Here is a 26,366-nt window from a genome sequence, read left to right on the forward strand (position 1 = left end):
CTAGGAAGAGCGGCTAGGAACGAGGGGAGTGTGAGGCATTGCAGACTAGTAGAGCTAGCTTAGCTAGTTTTAGTCTTCCCTTCTACATAGGAGCCAGGCAAGGCCTAGTGAGGTTAACTTGTTAGAACCATGGAGGTAGGCACTCAGCATGTCCAGAGACGGGTTGTCGCCAGGCTTTTTGTGGAGCGTGGAGCATCGCCTCTCATGGTGGCAAGCTTCCCCTTTACAGTGGAAAGAGTGCATGCTCTGGAATCAGAGGGCTGTGGGTTTGAACTCCAGTGCTTCTGTTTAATAGTTCTCTGTCCTTGGGTAAGTCATTTCACTTCTGAGCTCCTGCTTTGGTAAAATGGGGAGAATGCCTGCATCAGAAGACGGTTGCGAGAGTTAAATGTGAGTCAGCCATGTGCCTGAGGGTTAGACACACGAGAGTCCCATATTTGTATCAGTTGTGCTTCCCTTCCCACAAGGAGACTTGCTTTATTCCTCTTTCCAGCATCCTTTGAATTTGGAGATTTGGTCTCCTTGAGCTTTATTTATGACTTCTGAAGTGTATATATAGGGGGTTTCCCTGTGGAGGTGGGCTCCTGAAAAGCATTCTGGAGACCAGAAGAGTTCTGACTCTCCTTTACTGTGCATTCCCCACCTGGCAGCCCGAAGGTACCAGGAAGAAATGTCCCCTTATCTCCAGAACAATAGCCTATTGTGAGGGAGTTCAGTGGGGGGTTTTGGGAAACTTGGGGTAGGGGTTAGGTAGGAAATCAAGTTCTCTTAGCCTTTCCCAGAGCAGTTTCTGCCATTCCAAACAGTGGGTGTAGTTCAAGCAGGAGATGGTGTTTGGTCCTAAGCTAAAACGATGGTTCCAGCCTCTCTGCCTTCCCTTTCACCTTGTTAATCCCTGCTTAGCCCCTGACTTGAAAGTACCACCAGTATGAGGCACCTGGGTGGCTCAGTTGTCAGTTAAGCATCCGACTTCGGCTCAGGTCATGATCTTGTGGTTTGTGAGTTCGAGCCCCGTGTCAGGCTCTGTGCTGACAGCTCGGAGCCTGGAGCCTGCTTCAGGTTCTGTGTCTCCCTCCCTCTCTCTCTCCCTCCCTCTCTCTCTCTCTCTCTCTCTGCCCCTCCTCCACTCTCTCTCGCTCACTTGCTCAAAAATAAACATTAAAAAAAAAAAAAAAAAAGTACCACCAGGATTAAGAGGCAGCTTGTTCTGTGTATTGATTCGTTCTTGGCATTTCAGCCAGCACCAGCTAGCCTGCTCTCTGGGCAGGGATGGCAGCTCGTCTGTTGGACTGTTGACCACTCATTGGAACAAGGGCAGAGTTTTGTAACTCTGGAATCCCTACTAGTCTGGGGTGGGTCAGATCACCCTTTCTTCCACTTAGCAAATACTGAGGAAAAGAGAACCTACAACTGAAGCTTTATTGTACTGAATATCTTTTAGAAGCGTTTGAGGTAGCTTCTTTTCCCCTGACACTTGACAATTAAGTTGCTTAAGGAAGTCTTTATGAAAAACCAGGTCTCCCCCAAAACTCACTTGCCTTAAGTAGTTTCTATATAATTAAGCTTGCCATACTCCATTTTCCTTGAAGTTTGTCCAGGCTGTTGCCTCCTTCCCTGCTGTCTGCCTTTCTTCAAGAGTCAGGTCTCCCAGCCTTTTCTGTGTTCTTCAGGATTTCCTCCCATTCTCCAGCATGGGAGCAGCCTCCCGCCGTGGCCATGGATCTGTTAGGTATGCCGCCGGAAAAACATTTGACAAATGCCAGTGCAGATTTGGTCATTTCAGGCTGTGCATTTTCATTCAAGGAAAAGTCATTTAAGTGAATGTGGCTGAATTTCCAGGTTCCCCCCACCCCCACCCCAACATACACACCCTATAAGTATGTGTATAGGATTTACCTGGTTCTCTTGGTGGGTGGTTTCCTCGCCAGTAGTCTGCACAACTTGGCAAAAGCACTCCTCAACTGAAAGAAGACGAGAACTCCATCTGGGGGTTAACAAAAGCTCCATTTCTCAAGGATTCAGCCAAATTTGAGAGAAAACCCTGAATCTGAGCATTTCCACGAGCCTGTACTTTAGACTTGCCTGTTGATGTTATTTAATCTGCGCAGCAAAACGAACTGATGTCATCCTCAGGCTCTGTCAGGAGATTGTTTGAATCCCCCCCCCCTCCTCTAACCCTGATCTGGTATCTTCCTGCTTTGAAAATGTACTTCATCAGACAGCCAATTCATGTTAGAGCTTGCAGTCCTTCCTGCGAGAGCACTGGCTGGCCTCCCCCCACACACCCCCCAGTGAGGTATGGACTGTGTGATTTCAGGCATGGTTTTGTTGTGGTGTGAAGAGAAGGTGTTAGCTGCCGAGTTCTGTTTGTCAGCAGAGCCTGACAAACCCATGCTGGCACTTGCTGGGGCTGGGCAACCAATCACAGCTGGAACGGTTATCGTCATGGAGTCCCTATGGGCTTCCTCTATCAGGTCACATCCCAAAATAACATTGGGCAGTATTTCAAGTGAAGAAACGAAGGCTTTCGGGGCTGTAGCCAGCCTGGAGTGTGAGATTCTGTGTGAAATACTTGGACCTGCTCCAGCGCTTTTGATCTGCATGGTAGATGAGCAATAAAATGCATGAAACACGTTGGAAACACGTGAGGAAATTCTCCCTGGCCCTGCTGCTTCCTTGGAACTGGCAGGGCACTGAGTGGGCTGATCCTTACCTCCCATCTCTCAGCAGGATTATGCTTGGAAGATAGCTAACCCGGGGAAAGAGATCTTTCCACTTAAGGGGCATTGCTACAATTCTTTCAGTAGACCTCCTGGAAGGTACCTGTTAGGTGGGCCCTTTTGCAAGAACGGAGACCCTGAGTTTGGAAATGCTAAAAGTGGCCCCCACCAGGTGAATAGGGGCTTAGGCTGATTGAACTTTGTCTGTGTGATAGGTGTGTTGTAGAAAGTCGAACTTGTTCGGCACATTGAGGTCTGACTCAACAACCAGACATCCGGCTTTTTGTGGAACAAAAGACCTGAAAAACTGGCTTTTTGTAGGGTAGAAAGCAGAGGTGTGTCCCGTGCAATAAAAGGACATGGAGTTCAGAGCACTATCTGTCCGTGTGGATAGAGGGGAGAGACTTCTCCCCTTCGGAGTCTTCCTCCCCTACCAGTCCCTCCTAATTCCCAATAAACACACTTGCTGTGATTAGCCATTGGGACTGATAGATACATCTTACATCTTTACACTGCTTATGTGTTGTCATATCACTCATTCCAGGGTGTTACTGCCGGTAACTGCATATTCCATATGGCCCCAACCATATGGTGCCAGTGGACTTTCATGCATAGGCCCCAGGGGTACCACAAACTCCGATTTGTCCAGTCCTCCTTTGTATAACTGAGAGAACGAAGCCCAGCTTGTTGCAAGCTTTTGTCCAAGGCCACAACTGATAAGTGCCAAGCACTAGGTCTTGGTCTCCTAACACAAAGGTGTGGTGCTTTCCCCTTAGTCCATACGGTATCACAGCGTAATGGAGAGAGAGAACACAGGCTTTGGAGTTCAGCAGACCTGGGATCACAATCTCGTTTCTGCCACTTACTTGCTGGATGACTTGGACATGTAACCCAGTCCCTCTGAGCATCAGCGTGCTCATCCTCACATGTGAACGGGAGTGCTTCCAAGAGTGGTAGGAAATGAAGGAATTCCATAAAGTGCCTGGCACATCATACATGCTCAAATGGGAAATGATCTGTCTCTTCCTATGCTAACGTTTGGGTTCTTAAAAAAAAAAAATTTGTTTCCCCCAATCAACTACCCCCATGCTGACCAGTTGCCATCTGCTGAAAATGACAGTTTGAGAGATTGGCCCCAAACCAACCAAATCAGAGAGATAAGATTAATGCTGCTTCCTTCCCTACTATTATTCTGTGCCCAGGCATCCCAGCCCACGTGGGGCTGCTGTTGACAGTGGTTTATTTCGCACTTTTTCTCCAAGGAGCTCAGGGTACTTTACCAAAACTGACAGCCCTCCTCAGTGTATCTCTGAAGGAAGCCACCACACTGCCACTGCAGTTACCTCCAGGGTCCTGAGAGCCCTGTCGCAGGGGCTGCTGATGTTTTCTTCCAACTCCTGGGACCTCTCAGCAGGACTAGAACATTCACTTGTGGATCTGTGGAGAGCCTGGTTTTTTAAAAACAGAAGTTGTGGCTGAAGCATCAGCCTGTGGATGTGAGCATCCGTAGGCCCTGCCCGACCTATATAACAGTGGTTGGTGGGTTGTTTTGGGGGTTTTTTTCTTCCTCCCCGCCCCCCCCCCCCCGAGTTCCTCGGAAGATTTCAAGGATATACACCTAGTTGAGCAGGGTTCCTCAGCTGAGGGCAGCAGAAAGAGAGCAAAAGGGGACTTTGGCTTTTACTGTTGGAACTGTTTTTATCATGAGAATATTTATGCTTTACTTACTCAGTTAAAAAGAAAAATGTTCAAAACACTTAATTTTTTTTAAGATTTTTAAAAAAGTTTATTTATTATTGAGAGAGAACGAGAGAGAGCACAAGCTGGGGAGGGGCAGAGAGAGGGGGGAGACCCCGAATCCGAAGCAGGCTTCAGGTTCTGGGCTTGTCAGCGCAGAGCCCGACGCGGGGCTCAAACTCCCCAACCGTGAGATCATGATCTGATTAGAAGTCAGACACGTAAGGGGCACCTGGGTGGCTCAGTCGGTTAAGCGTCCGACTTCGGCTCAGGTCATGAGCTCGCGGTCCGTGGGTTTGAGCCCCGCATCGGGCTCTGTGCTGACAGCTCAGAGCCTGGAGCCTGTTTCAGATTCTGTGTCTCCCTCTTTCTCTGACCCTCCCCTGTTCATGCTCTCTCTCTGTCTCAAAAATAAATAAATGTTAAAAAAAAAGAAAAAAAAAAGTCAGACACTTAACTGACTGAGCCACCCAGGCACCCCAAAACAGTTAATTTTTCAAAGCCATTTGAAAAGAGCCAAGTTCTTATGGATGGACCTTTGATTCCTATTCTGTTTCAGAATACACTGATTTCTTTTTTCTGCAAGCAAGTAATTCTTATTACCAGAAGCTGGCAGATTGATAAGGAATGGATACTGAGGGAAGGAATGCTGAGGGAACCTACTGGCCCCTGTAAAAGAGAGCATTGAGCTGTGGTTTCTGATACAGACCAGAGCCTAGCAGGTGGCTTTCAAGGCCTACACAGTTGGCTCCTCTTGTCTTCTTGCTGCCTCTTTTGAGTTTATTCTCTTTGGCTTAGAAGCCAGCTGTCCCTGGTATAGCTTAACCCTCAACATGGGGGTGGAATCCTCCTTTCTTGGAATGAACCCAGGGCTTTTTATAGCTACAGGTACTTTATTCCTTTGGAAGGGAAGACACTCTGGTGTTACCTAGAGGAGGGCCTTCTTGAGTTCTCGTCCATGATGGGACTAATTCTAATTGTATATTTAAAGCATGCTATGGTGTTCTAGGTCTGCTGCTTAGAGGAAAGCTAGAATTTTCTGACTTTCTGAGCTAACACTGGAGAGCTAGACACATCCACAAATGCATACCTACATGCCTGCCTTGCGTTGAGGGCAAGCTTTGTTCACACAGTACTCAGCAGAAATGTTCCCAGCTTAGTGAAGTAACCCATGGTTTGCAGAAGGTCCAACCAACCCGGATACTTGGGAGAGAGCCTAAGAGGTACCTTCTGTCCTTCAATGTTATCATCAGACTCCAGAGTCAGAGTCGTCTCGACATAATCTTTCCAGGATGAGCTTGTTGTGGGAGTAGCAATGGACTTAGATCAGGCCATTTTGGATCTCCTTTCTCTTCAGATGTGTCTCTTTAAGAGAACTTCTTTCTTAACCATTTGAGTATTAAGAGCTTTCCCAGACCTGAGCCCATACCCAAAGCTCTCATCCTTTCTTCAGGATACAGTTAGTTCCCAGCTTGAAGTTAATGTGTGGTGTTGAACCAGTGGTATTGCTAGAGAATGAAGCTGGGGCCGGCGGTGCATTTGCTGTGGCGAATATTTTTCATATTGAGCTCTTGGTTGCCAATCTTGGAGTTTACTGACCTAGAGTGAACTCTTTACTGATTAATTCAAGGCAAGCAAGGCCCCCCAATAAACATCAAGTTCTCATTAAACAACAACAAAAAAGCTAGGACAAAAACTGAATTTGTTCAGTTGGTAAACATTTGTACATTTGTTCATCCCTGTTGTGGTCCACTTGTTAGGAATATAGTCCCAGACCTTCTTGGCAGAAAGGGAATTGTCTTTCCTATACAATACATCTTTTTCCCACCTCCTACACTTTAAGCTTATTGTATGGTAACTTGGAACAAGTGTGTCCTTGATAAATGTACTTTATAATAACCTGATGGAGAGGGGAACTGTAGCCAACTCCTGGTGCCATCCTGGCAGTGTTTTATAAAGTTTCCCCATTGGAAAAGAACTAAAGGCTCACTGAAAGAGCAGCTTTCCTATGACTATAGATGTTGGGGACAGGAAAGAAGACGAAAGTACTAGATGATCTGTTTCTGGTAGATAGACCATGGGTCAGCAAACTCCAGCTTATGGGCTAGTTACTTTTTTTTATAGATATAAATAAAGTTTTATTAGAACACAGCTAGCGAAGAGTAAAAAAAAAAAAAAAAAACGCAGTCACACACATTTGTTTATGTATTATCTGATTATGCTTTTGCATTACAATGGCAGAGTTGAGTAGTTGTGACAAATGCTAATGGCCCACAGAGTCTAAAATATTTTCTATCTGGCTCTGAATAGACTTTGCCATCTGTAAGCTTTAGTATCAGGACTATATAACGTGTGCAGTGTATTTGCTTTTGGTTGGTTAAGGAAGATGTTAGCCGTATAGTACGACTGTTGAAAGAAGAGTCTTTCTGCCTAATATTGCTAATATATGTCCTTGTGTGTATGTTTCAGGATCTGTCTGGTTCAATAGACGATCTCCCCATGGGGACAGAAGGAGCTCTGAGCCCTGGAGTGAGCACATCAGGGATTTCCAGCAGCCAAGGAGAGCAGAGTAATCCAGCTCAGTCTCCTTTCTCTCCTCATACTTCCCCTCACCTGCCTGGCATCCGAGGCCCCTCCCCGTCCCCTGTTGGCTCTCCCGCCAGTGTTGCCCAGTCTCGCTCAGGACCACTCTCGCCTGCTGCAGTGCCAGGTACCCTCAAATGCTGGACTTTGGGGAGAGGGAAAGGGGACTAGTCCCCAATGATATCAGGGAGCCCCAGCCTTCCACTGCCACAGAGAGCATGTCTGCAAAGTTTCCCTTCAGCATTTGAAGAAGAGAGATGGGAGCCCCTTGGTTGGGTCCCTCTGTGTATGTGGTATTGGGAGGTGGTATTGGTATTGGCCTTCCCAGGAGCCATTTCTCTCTGAAATGACCTTTGAGCTAGAATTTCCAGGCTTAGCCACTATTGGCTTCTTTCTTTGTTTGGAGCAGGCAACCAGATGCCACCTCGGCCACCCAGTGGCCAGTCGGACAGCATCATGCATCCTTCCATGAATCAATCGAGCATTGCTCAAGATCGAGGTGAGACCCTGGGCTTTCAGGGAGGTGCAGAGGTCTAAGGGAGCCATTTGATTATCCTGTGCAATAGCTTTGGGAGAGCTGTATGACCAGGAAGCTTAGGACAATCCCAGCAGCAAATTGTGAAGTTACAGTGGGTTTAACCATGTTGGTGGCTCCAGAATTATGTTCCACTGTGCATGCACCACTCCTCCCACCCCGCCAGTCTTTGTTTCTCAGTGTTTGTGTTCTGATGGATTCCTCCCTACATTGTACCTAATTTGGTCAGCAAATACTGAAGACTCAGCATCAAATCTTTACCCTTCAAATCATGTACCGTTTTGTTGTCATTGCTGTTTGTCTTCTCAACCCCCATTTAATAGAAACAGTTGGCATGCCCTGGTTAATGGCCATGTCACTTCGGAGGGTCCCTAAAAGGGCACCTAGTTATATAGCAAATAACATAAGAGACTTCATGCAAGTATTCGCTAAAGAAAATGTAGATGGTGAAGTCCTGTGATAAGGGAGCGCATTTATTCTCATTGTATTGAGGTAATAACTTATATGGACACTACCCACAAATAGGTTACATGCAGAGGAACCCCCAGATGCCCCAGTACAGTTCCCCCCAGCCCGGCTCGGCCTTATCTCCGCGTCAGCCTTCGGGTGGACAGATGCACACAGGCATGGGCTCCTACCAGCAGAACTCCATGGGGAGCTATGGTCCCCAGGGGAGTCAGTACGGCCCACAGGGTGAGTATATTGCCCAGTTAGGAGTACATAGAGATGGGAGGGAGGAGAAAACAGTTCCTTGTCTGATATGCTGCTATCTGGGTTGCAAGAGTAGGATTGCCCTTTGCTTTAAATCCACCAAAGCCAGGTCCTAAAATAGTGGAAAGTCTCTGAGCCTTTTTTTTCATCTGTAAAATGGGAAGACGGTGTTTAACCCAAGACTGGGCACAGACACTTAATGGTAATTAAAATAAATTAGTCCTTATAGAATGTATCTTTGCTCAAAATGAGCCCTGGACAGATGTAAAACTGAATGTCTTACACAGAGTATGGGAGAGAATGCAGGTTGTGCACGTAGAAAGGAAAGAGTTCCGGGAGTTGAAGGGCTTGGATAGCAACAAAGCTAGCCTTGCCAGCCAGCCACCCTTGCTTTGTGCTGTGTACTGTCTTTAAGATGAGAGGACAGCTGAGGCCTGCCTTTGTATGCTCCTGGCCTCCCCCCACCTTTTTTTTTTTTTTTTTTTTTTTTTTTTAATGGGGTGAAGGCTGCCATGAAGTTGGTCTTACCAGACCAAATATTGAGTGATTCCCATCATTTATTATCTTTGGAGTTTTAGAGCTGAGCAAGATTTGGGAGTTGCTAGTGAGTCACTAACCAAATCTCTGTGTCTTCTCTTCTTCTTTCCCTCCCAGGAGGCTACCCCAGGCAGCCAAACTATAATGCCTTGCCCAATGCTAACTACCCCAGTGCAGGCATGGCTGGAAGCATGAACCCTATGGGTGCTGGAGGTCAGATGCATGGGCAGCCTGGCATCCCACCTTATGGCACACTCCCTCCAGGGAGAATGAGTCATGCCTCCATGGGCAACCGGCCTTATGGCCCTAACATGGCCAATATGCCACCTCAGGTTGGGTCAGGGATGTGTCCCCCACCAGGGGGCATGAACCGGAAAACTCAAGAAACTGCTGTCGCCATGCATGTTGCTGCCAACTCTATCCAAAACAGGTAAGGTCTGGGAAGTGAAGAGAGTGTCAGCACAAGGAAATAAATTGTAAAGTGATTCAGGTTCTTGAGACACTTCTGGTTCTAAACCATGTCATCTTGGTAAATATGTATTTTATTGAGAGCTCTTTTGAAAACTGAGTTTCCTTACAGTGAAATACACAACAAAAGTGCTGGTTCTGTGTGTGTGTGTATGTTAAGTTTATTTATTTTGACAGAAAGAGAACCAAGAGAACCAGTGGGGAGGGGCAGAGAGAGCCGGGGTGGGGGGGTGGACACAGGATCCAAAGTGCTGATTCTTAAGCGTCTTCAGTTGGTATCAAGTTTCACATGACCTGATACTATATGTAAACACAGATTATTTTGATGAGTAAAATAAGTCTTCAGAGTTTCTTTATTTCTTGTGTCAATCTAGTTTTTTGGTTTCCAAAAGGATTTTTAATATACACATGACTTGGATCTGTAGTGTGAGAAATAGAGGATGGCAGGGTTGTGGTTTGCCATTTTTCTACTGTTCTGTATGGTTCTTTGTGTTTGAGTCTGGTACTAAAGTGCAGAGAGCTCATGTGATTTGGTTTAATGACTTGAAGATTCATCCATTCTTCCTTGGCCACTCAATTTGGTGGCTGTTGACTTCAGTGAATATGATTCTACTAGTTTTTGAAGGCTCTGTCCATGCACTCCATTGTTGGTGGCTACAGTTCTTAAAGTGACTCTTGTCTTATGGAAATCTTGATGAACTAAGGTAGAATAGGGTGATTAATGGTAAAGAGGTGAGTTTGATAGTACTTTGAAGAATGATGGAACCATAGGGTTTGCAGTAGGTCCATCCAGGTGCAATGCTGTGAGGGGTCCAGTTTGGTTGGGATTTGACATAACAAAGAATGGTAAAGTTGAGCATTTAATTTAGGCCTTTTGCCATACAGAAGGTCCTTGTATGGAAACACATTTTGACACTGGAGGTGCCTTAGAGGGAGGCAGTACTTAAAGAGAGACACTGTAGGACTTCCTTCTTTAAGTACTGTATCGTTTAAAATTGAGCTTTACTGTGTCCTGTTTGGAGCCTGAACCCTCTTAGAACTTCTTGTGGGAGGTAGAAGATGGGAATATCTAGGTCAGGTGGTACATGGTTTTGGTTTGGGAAACCCATAAACTTTTTCCTTGTATAAGCCTCAGTAGATAATCTTTGTTCACAAACTCTATTCAGCTCAGGTCCAAGTGTGACGCTCAGTGTCTTCTCTCTCTCTCTCTCTCTCTCTCTCTCTCTCTCTCTCTCTCTCTCTCTCTCACTCACTCACTCACACTTTCCATCTTCTTCCTCAGGCCACCAGGCTACCCCAATATGAATCAGGGAGGCATGATGGGAACAGGACCTCCCTATGGGCAAGGGATTAATAGTATGGCTGGCATGATCAACCCTCAGGGACCCCCGTATCCCATGGGTGGAACCATGGCCAACAATTCAGCAGGTAAGTACAAGTCCTTGCTCACTCCAGGAATTTCGTCTAGAATGATCTTCCTGTCACACGCTTGTTGGACTTGAGATTTTTTTTCCCTCTTTTATAGGGATGGCAGCCAGCCCAGAGATGATGGGCCTTGGGGACGTCAAGTTAACTCCAGCCACCAAAATGAACAACAAGGCAGATGGGACACCCAAGACAGAATCCAAATCCAAGGTAATGATTTATATCTTGACTCCTCTCAGCTCTCTGTCCCATGCTTTCCAGTGATAGGAAGGAAAAAGAAAAGAGGGTGACTAGATTCTCTAGTCTTTTATGACATGGATTAGATCATCTCAGAAAAGGCTGCTCTTACCTCTTCTAATCATGAAGGTTCCCAGACTAATAGCTCATGGAATTAGATTTCAGTTAGCCTAAGGGGTCCTGATGTAAATAACACAGTGTTCTCACAGCTGTCTGTTATAGAGGAAGTGCCAGGCCAGCAGTGTAGAATTGTCTGTAATGCCCTCTGTGAAACTGTGCACCCTGTGCTCATGCATTGATAGGTGGTGTGTGCCATAGGCAACTAGTTCCTCTTCTCTTCCTGGACCTTACTCAGAGCAGTAGGAATGGTTGGTGCCCTGGGTTCTCTAAAGAAGGAGATGAGGCAGGTGGGGTTTGGGCCCTTGCTTGGCCTCCCTGTAGGATGGTCCTGAGTGTGCTGTCTATTGGGTTATGTGGCAATCTGGGGACCTGCTCAGTGTTTGAGTCATTTGAAACATTTCTGCCCTTTGTCATACCCCATTTTCCCCATCTTATAAAGTAGGGGAAAGTAAAAATCTACAGCTGCCACCTCCTGTGGACCTTCACCTCTGGCTCTCAGACCCTTTTAGCCATCTTCCTGTCTTGGACAGGATAATTAACATCCAGAGCCTTTTTAGGCACGTAGGAGACCGTTCCTTTCTTGAGAGGAGGAAGTTTCTTTTTGTTTTAGTCCATCCCATTGTCTCAAGATCATGTTTTGAGTTTCTTGAATTCTCAGAAACCGTGTATAAAAGCATGCCTAGGCTCCTGGGTGATAGCAGGGGAGTAGTAGTGACATTGATGTGAGGTGGATAAGGGTTTGACACTTAGCTCTGCTGCTTAAAAACTGTGAGATTTTAGGAATGGCCTCCATGTGCCTGCTTCCTTATCTTTGAAGAGGAGAATAATTTATAATACCTAATATGAAAAGGCATTTAGCATAGCGCCCAATGCATTATATATAGTTAGTGCTAGCTTCCTTCCTTTACAGGAAGAATTTCTAGCTCTCATTTGGTCTTTTGACCTTGCAAATGCAAGGTACCCCAGAATAAGAAGCTTTACCACTACCCTAATCAAGGGACTTCTGAGACCCTTAGCATAGGCTTTGAATCTGACCGATTCCTATGAATCTTGACCTGCCCCTTCCAGAAATCCAGTTCTTCTACTACAACCAATGAGAAGATCACCAAGTTGTATGAGCTGGGTGGTGAGCCTGAGAGGAAGATGTGGGTGGACCGTTATCTGGCCTTCACGGAGGAGAAGGCCATGGGCATGACAAATCTGCCTGCTGTGGGTAGGAAACCTCTGGACCTCTATCGCCTCTATGTGTCTGTGAAGGAGATTGGTGGATTGACTCAGGTGAGTGCCTAGCACTTGGCTTCCCCTGTGGTTTCAACAAGCCTCTCTCTAGGTGCTCAGTGGCTTCACCTGGTGCAAAGCATCCCACAGGGACGTCACCGTCTCCTGCTCTCTGAGGCACATACTGATAGACTGGAAGCATGGGGCTTCCATAGGCAGGAGGCTGAGACCTCCCTGGCTAGTATGAAGTATTAGCATTGAGTTTACCATATGTCTAGGCTCTCACTGGGGTGCAAAGATAGGCAAAATGTGGACATTCTGATTCCATGGGAGGCAGTCTGGCATTGCAAGCAAGACCATGGTTTGGAGAGATGGGCCTGGTTTTGAATTCTTCCTTAGCCACTTAACAATATATGTCACCTTAATCAAGGTGTACGGCCACTCTGAGTCCTAACTTTTCTTATTTGTAAAGTAGGGATAGTGTGTATCCTGCTAGATTGTCTAAAGCTGGAAATAATATGCAAAGCTTACAGCAAGATTTCTGCCACGTAAATTGGTTTGTGAGATGGTACCCAGGTAGCCATAGTAGTGGCTGACCCTTTCCTTCCTGGAAACTTCCCGGTGAAGATGAGATTTCAGGAGCTATTTAGTAGAAATAGTTTCTGAAGGACAAAGTAGGTTGGGAAATTGTTTAGTTACTCTGTATGGGATATTTAAGTGAATGGATTCATTTCTGCTGAAAAACTCTGAACTGAACTCCATCCTGAGCCCTGCCTCTGCTCTGAAACCTTAGAGTTTTGCTTTACACTCAGCCCATGAGGCACACAGTTGAGGCAATGCTGTGCCTTGCAAACTTTCCTCCTATGTGTGTTACGTAGTCATTAGATCAGGAGCCTACTGTTGGATCTGAGTTTGTGGCTTAGCTCAGGGGGAGGCGTGGCAGGGAGAGATGTATTCCAAACCTTCTAAATCAGAAGAGGAAAACAGCTGTCACCAGCAGAAAAGAAAGTGATTGGAATGAAGCCAGCCAACAGTCAGTTATGAATTCCTTCTCCCTTCAGGCTTTATTCCCCTCCCCCACAAAGGAAAACAAAACAAAACAAGACACGTGCACACTGCCACATAACTGGCGTGGGAAGCAACGCCACAGCAGGCTTCTGAGGTGACCCTGGGCTCATTCCCGCCGTTATCCCTGGCGTTGAGTTTTCCTAGCCAGGCTTCTCCTGCCTGTGGGGATGGGGTCGGGGGTGGGGGGTGGGGGGGTTGTTGGCTTAGGTTTGGCACGCTTTTGATTGAATGGGCTTCTGGATTCATTAAATGATGTAGGATGAGGTACAGAGGGAATCCTGAAGCCTGTGCCTGTCTTGCAGTTTGTGAGAGAATGCCAGCCTTTTAGGCGCTATGATGTAATTGAACGCTAAAGACGGGGTTCAGAGGAGAAATAGCGCTGTTAGAAGCTAGTCTGTCATGCTTCCAAGAAGGCAGAAAATGAGTCCTGAGCTTCTGTGAAGGATTAGTAGGGTGTTAGGCAGAGGAAGGGGCCATTCCAGTTGACTGGCCTAAGTGGCATGGAAATAGGAGAGAGTCTGGAATATACACGACCGACACCATCTCCAACCTTCAGAATTCATCTCGGACATTACCTGTTCCAGGGACGTGTTCTGGTCACCTCCCCGCCATCTAGGTTGTCCCTGTCTTTGCTTCCTTATCACTCTTCTCTCTGGTATCACGGGTACCAGATCAGTAGATATGACAACATATTAAACTTCCGTTATGGGTTAGGACTGGAAAGCTGGTGTTCCCAGCCTTTGAGGTAGATGAATAAGTGTAAGAATACATGAAGAAGGAGGCCTGCCTGGCTAGAGCAGAAAGACTGTCTAATTGTAGGGATTGGGGCATGGTCTTGGTCAGCGTGTCCTGAAGCTTAGGAAAGGAGGCAGAAGGGTAGGTTAGCTGCTGGGAAGGCACAGAGAAGTTATAGGGCCTGAAGCATCTCCTGAACAATCAGGATAGTGCCTAGTAGGGAAGGGCTTGTAGTTAGTTACATGTCACTGAGAAGGAGGGCAGCAGTGGCACAAGAATGTAAAATTTGCAAAGAGCCCCACACCAAGAAAAAAAAAAAAAGAAAAACCCGGAAACCTCCAGTTTGACAAAAGTAAGTCAGGCAGAGTGGTGGCTGACAGTACCACATCTCCGTTTTGGAAAAGTGATTTTTTATTGTTGCCTTGAAAGGGGTTTGGATCTGATGGTGATTTGCACAACAGTTTTCAGTAATATACTTGTGTAAAGCATCATACCTTCTAAATTCTGTTCTCTCCCACTAACAGTGATGTGAAATTTGCCCTCATGTGAATAAGCACTGTCTGCTAGTTGCAGTGATCTGTGGATAGAGCCTGCTGAGGGTGGAGGGACGCTAGCCATGGATTTAACATTTGTCACGGACTTACGCACCAAGCGGGGTTAACTTTGGTGGTTGACTGAGAACCGTGATTCCCTAAGAGATGAGAACCTGGAAGCCTGATGGGGTCTGGGGCTTGTGGGCAGGAAGATCAGGTGGAAGACGTACCCCGACTCTTCTGGTTGGTTGTACAGGTCAACAAGAACAAAAAATGGCGGGAACTTGCGACCAACCTCAATGTGGGCACCTCAAGCAGCGCTGCCAGCTCCCTGAAAAAGCAGTACATCCAGTGTCTCTATGCCTTTGAGTGCAAGATTGAACGGGGGGAAGACCCTCCCCCAGACATCTTCGCAGCTGCTGATTCCAAGAAGTCGCAGCCCAAGATCCAGCCTCCCTCTCCTGGTAAGGATCTGGGTGAGCCGCCCCACCAACCCATTCAGGGTCCAGGCTCATTATCCGGCAGTGCCTGGCACCGGGGACGTGTACTCCACCCTGTCCTACCACAGGGCTTTAACGCGTTGGCAGACTAAAGAGCGGACGGTGGCGACTCCCTTGAGACGTAGTCTGTAGCAGCCCTTAAGTTTTAATTTTCATTGTGCACCTGGCATCTTGCCAAATGTTTGTAAACTAGTGAGTGGGAGGGACACCAGAGGAGTGGGGAAATCTGACAAATAGCAGTGAGGCAGGGCCATCTGGGAGCTTTGGCCCACTGATGTCAGCGCCTTAGAATGCCGCTCAGACGAGAGCCCTGAATTCCCCAGGGAGCTCAGATGCTAATGAATGGGAAGGAGCGGGTAGGGAGGGATATGAATGGAACTCTCTCATGGGAGGGCCTCTGCCCACCCTCCTTTCTGAGAGGAGGCTGGGTCCTGGGCAAGCATGGGAAGGAGAGGGAAGAGGGCCAGGGCTCCTAGAAGGTGGGTGTAAACACATGTGCCCTGGTATTGACCTCTGAGGGTGTAATGAGTGCCTGAGATGACTCATCAGCTGGGGAGGCCTAAGCAGTGGGATGTCTGCTGTTGGGAATGGTAACTAATGGAAACATTAATTACTGGTGGTTCTGCTCGCATCAGCTTAGAGGAGGAACATTGGAACCTAAGTGGTGACACTGTGCTAGACTCTTGTGAGTAGGAGCTCCTAGGTTCCTAAAGCACGCTGCAGGTTTAGGGCAAGATGGAGCCTTCCTACCTAGGATTCTAGGGGCTCTGCCTGGGAACTTGGGCTCCAGCATTACAGGGTTTAGTAAGTTAACCAGAGTCCTTGGGGAAGGAAAGCAAAATAGTCAGGGAAGCTGGCAGAGAGTCCAGGAAATCACCAGCGTGGTGATGGCATTGCCACACTACTCCTGTTCTCCAAATGTGAAATCGTAGCAAGGAGCAATAGACCCCTCAAATTCCCTCCTCTATTACCTGGCCTTATAGATCGATCTCCTGCTGAGAAGGGCGATTCAGGCTTTAAAGAACCCCAGCTTTAGCTTTATAGCAATCCCTTCCAAAAAGATCCTGGGGCATTTGTGTATTTCTGTGAGAGTTAAACACTTGCTGGCTCACCCCACATCTCTGTCCACAGCGGGATCTGGGTCTATGCAGGGGCCACAGACACCTCAGTCAACCAGCAGTTCCATGGCAGAAGGAGGAGACCTGAAGCCACCAACTCCAGCATCCACACCACACAGTCAGATCCCCCCCTTGCCAGGCATGAGGTAAGGCCAGGAGCAGGGGCAGGGGGGTTGAAAGACCTGAGCAGAAGTGCATGAGCTTCTGTGCAGCCCAGGAGTGGTCCCTGCTCTGCCTGCCCAGCCAGTGACTCGCATGTGCCCTGCTTACTGGAGGAATTGCTTTATTTGGGGTTTAATTGGCTTTCCTCACTCTGGAGCAGGAGCAATTCGGTTGGGATCCAGGATGCCTTTCCTGATGGAAGTGACCCCACATTCCAGAAGCGGAATTCCATGACTCCAAACCCTGGGTACCAGCCCAGTATGAATACCTCTGACATGATGGGGCGCATGTCCTACGAGCCAAATAAGGATCCTTATGGCAGCATGAGGAAAGGTGACCAATTACTGTTGGCCTCGTGCCCTTGAGGACAGGGCCAGGGAAATGGGGGGGATGTCTTGAGAGTGGCTCAGGGTTCTTGTCGAGCCATTTTCTGAGATAAGGCATTTCCAGACCTAACCACCACTCTTCGTCCCTACCTCCTTTCTTGTCTCCCTCTCCCTGGCCTTACCTTGTCATACCTTAACAAGTATGTGCTCTTTGCTGGTTGGAGCCTCTTTAGATCTCTTCTGAACTTGCCGGGGAAACCGTAGGAACAAACCCAAGCTCCAAACAGGGCCTGGTCTTTGGGGCAGGCAAGGTGTGGGTTGCTAGGCCTGCTGGCTTACCCGTTTGCTCACTGCCTTCCTTTCTGTACTCAGCTCCAGGGAGTGATCCCTTCATGTCCTCAGGGCAGGGCCCCAATGGCGGAATGGGAGACCCCTACAGCCGAGCTGCCGGCCCTGGGCTGGGAAATGTGGCGATGGGACCTCGACAGCACTATCCCTATGGAGGTCCTTATGACAGAGTGAGGTAAGCATGGCCCCCGCTCCTGTCCCACCCCAGCACCCCACAGCTCTAGTGGACTCAATCCACTTCTTCAATTGTGTTTAGGACGGAGCCTGGAATAGGACCCGAGGGAAACATGGGCACTGGAGCCCCACAGCCGAATCTCATGCCTTCCAACCCAGACTCGGGGATGTATTCTCCTAGCCGCTACCCCCCGCAGCAGCAGCAGCAGCAACAACGGTGAGTGAACCCTGGTCCTAGTGTCGTTGTGGCTCAGGCTTTGCCATTTCCCACCCTGATCCTCTGATTCTCTCCCTCCCGCAGACATGATTCCTATGGCAATCAGTTCTCCACTCAAGGCACCCCTTCCGGCAGCCCCTTCCCCAGCCAGCAGACCACAATGTATCAGCAGCAGCAGCAGGTGAGGAGGGTAACAGGGTGAACTGACACACAGGTTCCCCTTGAGAGGCAGTTAGAAAACGAAGTTGAAAAGTTTAGGCTTGCTTTTGATACTTTGGTGTTCTCCCACCTACATGACCAATTCTGCTGAAGAGCCAAGCCCTCAACCTCGTCCTGTTTAGATTCTAGTCCAGTCTCTCTAGTTCTCCACAAGGGCCAGATACAGGCCTTATTTTGATTTTTAGACTTATGTACATTTTTCTACACAGAGCAAGGGAGAACCAGAGGGGAATAGGGAATGGTTCTTGATTTCAGAAACAACTTCAAAAGATCATTTGTAAAGGTGAATCCTTTGTTCGCTTGGAGACCATGTCCTCTTCTAGAGGAGTGGAAGTAAGCCTGGCGAGTGTCTGGTGTAGCCATCTTGGCAGCTGCGTTTGGATCTTGGGTCCCTGAGTGCAGAATTTAACCTCCCCTCTGCTTGTCCCTATCTTAGAATTACAAGCGGCCGATGGATGGCACGTACGGCCCTCCTGCCAAGCGGCACGAAGGGGAGATGTACAGCGTGCCGTACAGCACGGGGCAGGGGCAGCCCCAACAGCAGCAGTTGCCCCCAGCCCAGCCCCAGCCTGCCAGCCAGCAGCAAGCTGCCCAGCCTTCCCCTCAGCAAGATGTGTACAACCAGTATGGCAACACTTACCCCGCCACTGCCGCTGCTGCTACTGAGCGCCGACCAGCAGGCGGCCCCCAGAACCAGTTTCCATTCCAGTTTGGCCGAGACCGTGTCTCTGCACCCCCCGGCTCCAATGCCCAGCAGAACATGCCACCGCAAATGATGGGCGGCCCCATACAGGCATCGGCTGAGGTTACTCAGCAAGGCACCATGTGGCAAGGGCGTAATGACATGACCTACAATTACGCCAACAGGCAGAGCACTGGCTCTGCCCCCCAGGGCCCCGCCTATCATGGTGTGAACCGAACAGATGAAATGCTGCACACGGATCAGAGGGCCAACCATGAAGGCCCGTGGCCTTCCCATGGCACACGTCAGCCCCCATATGGTCCCTCTGCCCCCGTGCCCCCCATGACAAGGCCCCCTCCATCCAACTACCAGCCCCCGCCAAGCATGCAGAATCACATTCCTCAGGTATCCAGCCCCGCTCCCCTGCCCCGGCCAATGGAGAACCGCACCTCCCCTAGCAAGTCTCCATTCCTGCACTCTGGGATGAAGATGCAAAAGGCAGGTCCCCCAGTGCCTGCCTCGCACATAGCACCTGCCCCTGTGCAGCCACCCATGATTCGGCGGGACATCACCTTCCCACCTGGCTCTGTGGAAGCAACACAGCCTGTGTTGAAGCAGAGGAGGCGGCTCACAATGAAAGACATTGGTAAGGAGACCTCCCCAATCAGGTTGCTTTATCTCTTCCTAAAGTCTTGTCCATTTTTTGTCTCCATCCCAACATTCTGGATGAGATAAAATCTGGTCCAGTGTTGTCTGAAATAGAGCCAAAGAACTTTGGATAAGGAAAACAGCTGGTATGAGGCTTTACTAAAAGCAAGCGCCATGCAGTGATGTCCTAAGGGAGCCTAGAAGCAGATGTGTGTCCTCTCCTAGATAGGAACTGCCTCCCGCCATGTGTTATCTTCAGAGTAGCCTGACTGATGGGCCAGCCCTGGGGGAGCATCCGGCCAACCTGGGCTTGGTAGATGGACGACATGGAGGTTTATTTCAGGAACCCCGGAGGCATGGCGGGTAATGATGTCCCTCAAGTCTGGGCTGCTGGCAGAGAGCACATGGGCATTAGACACCATTAACATCCTGCTGTATGACGACAACAGCATCATGACCTTCAACCTCAGTCAGGTGAGTACAGGTGCCTGGGAAAGATTGGAAGAATGGGAGGGCCTGAGACCTTCTTGAAGTAGACAGTGCTACGTGACACAGGGAATTAAGCCTTCCCCGGCCAACATGGTCTCCCCTCTCTCACTCACTCTCTGGTATCTTCCATGCCAGTGCTTTGATTCCATGCCAGTACTTTGCCACTGGCCATGGGCCCAGAACACTGGGAACAATAATAATTTGTGTAAGGTATCAGGATTGACTTCAAAGGGAATTGGGGAGAAACTTTTTGGAATCGGTAAGAAATGCAGATTCTGTTGGTGTGAGTGAGGACACCACCTTTTCAGACTACAAGAAAAACCTGTGGTCTTTGTTAGTGAGCATGACAGTTTCTTTTTTCCCCCTTCTTACTTCATCCACCATGAGTACGGGAGGTCTTTATCAATCCCATTTTCCTAAGGTATAGAAAGGGAAGTGGAAAGAAGTAGGCTTGGCGGGGGGCGAGGGGTGATGGTGGTATTTTAATTACGTTCTTTCAGAGAGATGGTTCTCCGGATCCTCTCTCCACAGGATGTGTGCACCTTGAGTTTTCCCACTAGCTGGGAAGAGTTTCTGCTGCACCATCCCAGTCTTTTTGATCATCCTTAGTACTTACCAACCCATCTATCAAGGAGCTGACTAGGGAGCATTGTTATTAATAGTTAACCATTTGTTGTGCCGTCACCTTGTGCCAGATCCTTCATATTTTCTTTCATGTCAGCCTCACAACAGTCTTCTGAGGCACATGTGGCCTCTTAGAGATGAGTAAGTCGGCTGAGCGTCTTATCTTTGCCCAAGTTCACACAGCTATCATCAGGGTCTTTCTGATTCCAAAGCCTGACTTGATGTCCATTTTATAAAATTGCCTCCCCATGAGAAAGAAAAGGAACAGATACTGATTTCCATATGCCAGGCATTTGATATATTCCATTTAGTCCTCAGAACCACCGTGTAAAGTTTAGGAATTTCCGTCATGTTCAGTGGAAAGATAGAAGAAGTACAGCTTAGAGAGTTTAAATCATATGGCTAGTTCCTAGAAAAGCCAGAATTCAAACCTAGGTCTTTCTAATTCTAAAGCCCTTATGTTTTCCATTTTGCTGTAGTCTTGCCAGAGATTTAATCTGACTGGCAATTAGGGTTTTCTTCTAGAGATAACTAGCCTGTTTTGGATCCAAGCTGGAATTTGGGTCTATCTAGCACCAGCTTGCACCAGTGTTTGGAGGACCGAAGCCTCATCCCTTTCATTATGTTGCACGATTGATTCATGGAGGTCTAGCCTCCTGGAATGTTGGGAAGCTTGGAGAAGAGAGCAGGTGAACATCTGTCCGCACTGCATCTCTTCTTCTCTCAGCTCGTGTTAGAGGGGTCATCCCACCGTGCCTAGCCTCGGGCTACACTTGGCAGTGTGACGTAGGGTATCGTAAGAGGGACGGTAGCATTGACCAGTGGGTAGGAAACTGGGCCTGAGGAAGAAAAGCAGGGATTGGTAGGGAAAGAGGAGGCTGTGAGATGGTGAGGTGCAGGGCTGTCGCTCAGCATGTCTGTCCTGCTGGAAGCGGGCTTATGTGGAGGTAGGCTGAGCAGAAGGGAGAACTGTGTGCTGGGCATGGGAGAGACCCAACGACTTGCTCTGCGGAGAGCCTTTGGGAAAGGAGCAACTCTCATCTCTCCCAGGGATACAGATGTCTGACCTCCAAGGAAAGCGGGGAGATCTGCTAGAAGACCTTGGGGGAGCCTCTCAAGTCAAGGATTCTCTCGTTTAGCCCACTTCTCTCCCTTAATTTATCTCCTGTTTTTTTCCTCTTTTAGCTCCCAGGGTTGCTAGAGCTCCTTGTGGAATATTTCCGGCGTTGCCTCATCGAGATCTTTGGCATTTTAAAGGAGTATGAGGTGGGTGACCCAGGACAGAGAACACTACTGGACCCTGGGAGATTCAGCAAGGCGTCTAGTCCAGCCCCTATGGAGGGGGAGGAGGAGGAAGACCTTCTAGGTCCTAAACGAGAGGAGGAAGAAGAGGAGGAAGTAGTGGAAAATGATGAGGAGATGGCCTTTTCGAGCAAGGACAAGGCGGCCTCGGAGAGTAGTGAGGAGAAACTGGTTAGCAAGTTTGACAAGCTCCCGGTAAAGATCGTGCAGAAGAATGACCCGTTTGTGGTGGACTGCTCAGATAAGCTTGGGCGTGTGCAGGAGTTTGACAGTGGCCTGCTGCACTGGCGGATTGGTGGGGGGGACACCACTGAGCATATCCAGACCCACTTTGAGAGCAAGACGGAGCTGCTGCCTACCCGGCCTCACGTGCCCTGCCCACCAGTCACCCGGAAACACGTCACGGCGGCAGAGGGGACACCAGGGACAACAGAACAGGAGGGCCCCCCACCCGATGGCCCTCCAGAGAAACGGATCACAGCCACAATGGATGACATGTTGTCCACCCGGTCTAGCACGTTGAGCGAGGAGGGAGCTAAGAGTGCAGAGGCCACCAAGGAGAGCAGCAAGTTTCCGTTTGGCATCAGCCCGGCACAGAGCCACCGGAACATCAAGATCCTAGAGGACGAGCCCCACAGTAAAGATGAGACCCCACTGTGTACCCTTCTGGACTGGCAGGATTCCCTCGCCAAGCGCTGCGTCTGTGTCTCCAACACCATCCGAAGCCTGTCATTCGTGCCAGGCAACGACTTTGAGATGTCCAAACACCCGGGGCTGCTGCTGATCCTGGGCAAGCTGATCCTTCTGCACCACAAGCACCCAGAGCGGAAGCAGGCACCACTGACTTACGAGAAGGAGGAGGAGCAGGACCAAGGGGTGAGCTGCAACAAAGTGGAGTGGTGGTGGGACTGCTTGGAGATGCTCCGGGAAAACACCTTGGTCACACTCGCCAACATCTCGGGGCAGTTGGACCTCTCCCCATACCCTGAGAGCATTTGCCTGCCTGTCCTGGACGGACTCCTACACTGGGCAGTCTGCCCTTCCGCCGAAGCCCAGGACCCCTTCTCCACCCTGGGCCCCAACGCCGTCCTCTCCCCGCAGAGACTGGTCTTGGAAACCCTCAGCAAACTCAGCATCCAGGACAACAATGTGGACCTGATCCTGGCCACTCCCCCCTTCAGCCGCCTGGAGAAGTTGTATAGCACCATGGTGCGCTTCCTCAGTGACCGAAAGAACCCGGTGTGCCGGGAGATGGCCGTGGTACTGCTGGCCAACCTGGCGCAGGGCGACAGCCTGGCGGCCCGTGCCATCGCAGTGCAGAAGGGCAGCATCGGCAACCTCCTGGGCTTCCTGGAGGACAGCCTTGCCGCCACACAGTTCCAGCAGAGCCAGGCCAGCCTGCTCCACATGCAGAACCCGCCCTTCGAGCCAACTAGCGTGGACATGATGCGGCGGGCTGCCCGCGCGCTGCTGGCCCTGGCCAAGGTGGACGAGAACCACTCGGAGTTCACGCTGTACGAGTCGCGGCTGTTGGACATCTCGGTCTCACCGTTGATGAACTCGTTGGTTTCACAAGTCATTTGTGATGTACTGTTTTTGATTGGCCAGTCATGACAGCCGTGGGACACCTCCCTCCCTGTGTGTGTGTGCGTGTGTGGAGAACTTAGAAACTGACTGTTGCCCTTTATTTATGCAAAACCACCTCAGAATCCAGTTTACCCTGTGCTGTCCGGCTTCTCCCTTGGGTCAAAAGTCTCTCCTAGTTCTCTTTCCTCCTCCTCTCCCCCCCACTCCACCCCCCCGACACCTGTCTGTTCCTTGTCCTCACCTCACTCCCCTCAGGACCCCACCCTGTTTGAAAAGACAAAGCTCTGCCTACATAGAAGACTTTTTTATTTTAACCAAAGTTACTGTCGTTTACAGTGAGTTTGGGGAAAAAAAATAAAATAAAATAAAAATGGCTTTCCCGGCCCTTGCATCGACGGGATGCCACATTTCATAACTGTTTTTAATGGTAAAAAAAAAAAAAAAGGAAAAAAATACAAAAAAAAAAAAACCCTCTGAAGGACAAAAAAGGTGACTGCTGAACTGTGTGTGGTTTATTGTTGTACATTCACAATCTTGCGGGAGCCGAGAAGTTCGCAGTTGTGGACAGACTCTGTTCACTGGAGAGGCCTGTGCAGTAGAGTGTAGACCCTTTCATGTACTGTACTGTACACCCGATACTGTAAACATACTGTAATAATAATGTCTCACATGGAAACAAGAGAAAACGCTGGGTCAGCAGCAAGCTGTAGTTTTTAAAAATGTTTTTAGTTAAACGTTGAGGAGAAAAAAAAAAAAAAAAGGCTTTTCCCCCAAAGTATCATGTGTGAACCTACAACACCCTGACCTCTTTCTCTCCTCCTTGATTGTATGAATAACCCTGAGATCACCTCTTAGAACTGGTTTTAACCTTAGCTGCAGCGGCTGCGCTGCCACGTGTGTATATACATGACGTTGTACATTGCACATACCCTTGGATACCCACAGTTTGGTCCCCCTCCCAGCTACCCCTTTATAGTATGACGAGTTAACAAGTTGGTGACCTGCACAAAGCGAGACACAGCTATTTAATCTCTTGCCAGACATCGCCCCCCTCGGCGCGATGCTGTACAGGTCTCTGTAAAAAGTCCTTGCTGTCTCAGCAGCCAATCAACTTATAGTTTATTTTTTTCCGGGTTTTTTGTTTTGTTTTGTTTTCTTTCTAATCGAGGTGTGAAAAAGTTCTAGGTTCAGTTGAAGTTCCTGATGAAGAAACACAATTGAGATTTTTTCAGTGATAAAATCTGCATATTTGTATTTCAAACAATGTAGCTAAAACTTGATGTAAATTCCTCCTTTTTTCCTTTTTTGGCTTAATGAATATCATTTATTCAGTATGAAATCTTTATACTATATGTTCCACGTGTTAAGAATAAATGTACATTAAATCTTGGTAAGACGTTTGTGAGGCTTTTTACTGTTTTCCGACTATTTAAAAGCTTGACCTTTCGGGGGGTGGGGCATGGGGAGTTGCCGGTCTCGGTTTTGTTTTTTTTTTTTGTTTTTTTTTTTCTGGAAATCTCCTGTGGTGCGCTCTCTCTCCCCACTGAGTGGTGGCATCCTGGACACTGTCACCGTTGCATCACATCCTGCTTTACCTTCCACAGTGCAAGAAAGCGTCTGAGATGATTACACCTGCAAGAGGAAGTTTTAGACATAAAAAACACGGTAGCCTCTTGAAATGAAACGGGTGTACTAGCCAAAGAAATTGATGATGCTCTAGGAAAGAAAAAAAAACTTTCGGGAATAGTTGGCGAAGGGAGGATATCTGCTTTTCTAGAAAATCTTTAACAGTAAGACAATCATTTATCTCGAGGCAGCCTCCAACTTTATTTCTCCAGACTGGCACTCTCCTCTGTTACCAGATTTGAGCATTCAGCTGCTTCTTGACATCTCTGCTTGGAAGTTTAATTTGAACACCCCACCAAGCTAAAATCCTCTGACTTCCCCCTAGAAGCCTGCTTCTCCCATAGTTTGCCCAGTAAACAGCAACTCCATTCCTTGGCAAAAAAAAAAAAAAAAACAAAAAACCCAACTACTATCATTTCTACATCCAGTATGTTAGCGCTCTCCAAAAAAGAACCCTCAGTCTAGCCATTATCACTGTAGTTCGAGACGCTGTCCTATCTTTCTTGAATTCACGAACTACTCCCCAAACTGACCTTCTTGCTTCTGCTTTGCCTGGTTGAACCTATTCTTGACATAGTAACCAGAAACGCTCCCTTTAAAACCTAAGATCAAAAAGAAATCCTTCAGCGCGTCTCACTCCATTATCTGGCTTGCTATTACCTCCCTGGGCCCCTTTTCTCTTCCCCGTTGCTCGCTCCACCACATAGCAATGTTTCCACCTCAGGGCTTTTGCACTTTACTGTTCCCTCTGTCCAGAATACTCTTTGACCAGATAACTACACGGCTGAAGTCCTTCTCTCCTTCGGGTCTTCGCTCAAATACTGTATCAGCGAATCCTTCCCTGGCTACTTTATTTAAAATAGCAATCTCTGCTCCCCTGCCTTATTTCCCTCTCTGCTTTACCTTACTTGGTAGCACTTGTTACCATCTGACCTATTGTTATGGTTGACCCTTGAACAGTGTGGAGGTTAGGGGCGCACCAACCCCCTGCCCAAGCAAAAAATACATGTGTAATTTTTTTTTTTTTTAAATTTTACACATGTTGCTTTTATTTTTTTTCCTTTTTAAGTAATCTTGACCCACGGCGTGGGGCTTGAACTCCTCACCCCAAGATCAAGAATTCCCATGCTCCACCAACTGAGCCAGCCGGCTAGGTGCCCCAGAAATAACACGTGTAACTTTTGATTCCCCCCAAAACTTAACACTATCGGCCTACTTTTGACGGGAAAAGGCTTACTGATACACAAAGTTGATTAACGCATACTTTGTATGTTACATGTATTATATACAGTGTTTCTACAATCAAGGTAGAGAGGGAAAATGTCAGGAAAATCGTAACAGAAAATACGCTTAGAGTACTGCACCGGATCGAAAAATCTAAGTGGACCTGTGCAGTTCAAGCCCAGTGTTCAAGGGTCAACTGTATATTGTACTCCCCTGTCGTCTTCCACTAGAATGTAAGCTCTCTGAGGGCAGGGAGGTTATTTTGTTCACTGCTCCATCCCTGTCCTACAACAGCCTGGCCACTTAAGTAGTTGTTGAATGAAATTGTAGATGTTGGCCAGATGCAGTTACTTTTATGAGGCTAAATGTTGCAATATAGAGCTTCTCTGTTCATCTTCTTTGGGGAAACAACGGAGAGATCAGAAGCAGTAACAGAGAAAATGCTATTGTTGTGGACACTTAGAAGTAAACTTGAAACCACAGTGCTCTAGTG

General features: G+C 48.2%; 1 protein-coding gene across 4 annotated transcripts in view; it reads left to right on the top strand.

Annotated features, from left to right (window-relative positions):
• Positions 1-24,417, top strand: part of ARID1A (AT-rich interaction domain 1A) — a 69,941-nt gene extending 45,524 nt beyond the window's left edge. For 3 of the 4 annotated variants that reach the window (XM_042995669.1, XM_042995672.1, XM_042995671.1), the window contains exons 5-20: positions 6,927-7,167; positions 7,450-7,539; positions 8,101-8,268; positions 8,941-9,253; positions 10,574-10,719; positions 10,817-10,926; positions 12,142-12,351; positions 14,884-15,091; positions 16,259-16,391; positions 16,565-16,740; positions 17,106-17,256; positions 17,338-17,472; positions 17,557-17,653; positions 18,128-19,019; positions 19,365-19,495; positions 21,320-24,417. In XM_042995669.1, coding sequence (XP_042851603.1) covers positions 6,927-7,167; positions 7,450-7,539; positions 8,101-8,268; positions 8,941-9,253; positions 10,574-10,719; positions 10,817-10,926; positions 12,142-12,351; positions 14,884-15,091; positions 16,259-16,391; positions 16,565-16,740; positions 17,106-17,256; positions 17,338-17,472; positions 17,557-17,653; positions 18,128-19,019; positions 19,365-19,495; positions 21,320-23,050 — 4,932 coding nt within the window. In that variant the 3' untranslated portion in view covers positions 23,051-24,417. The remainder of the gene's footprint in view (positions 1-6,926; positions 7,168-7,449; positions 7,540-8,100; positions 8,269-8,940; positions 9,254-10,573; positions 10,720-10,816; positions 10,927-12,141; positions 12,352-14,883; positions 15,092-16,258; positions 16,392-16,564; positions 16,741-17,105; positions 17,257-17,337; positions 17,473-17,556; positions 17,654-18,127; positions 19,020-19,364; positions 19,496-21,319) is intronic. The other variant, XM_042995670.1, reaches the window with a different exon arrangement.
• Positions 24,418-26,366: the final 1,949 nt, after the last annotated feature.

The sequence above is a fragment of the Panthera tigris genome, chromosome C1 (genome assembly GCF_018350195.1).
Source record: "Panthera tigris isolate Pti1 chromosome C1, P.tigris_Pti1_mat1.1, whole genome shotgun sequence".
Lineage (NCBI taxonomy): Eukaryota > Metazoa > Chordata > Mammalia > Carnivora > Felidae > Panthera > Panthera tigris.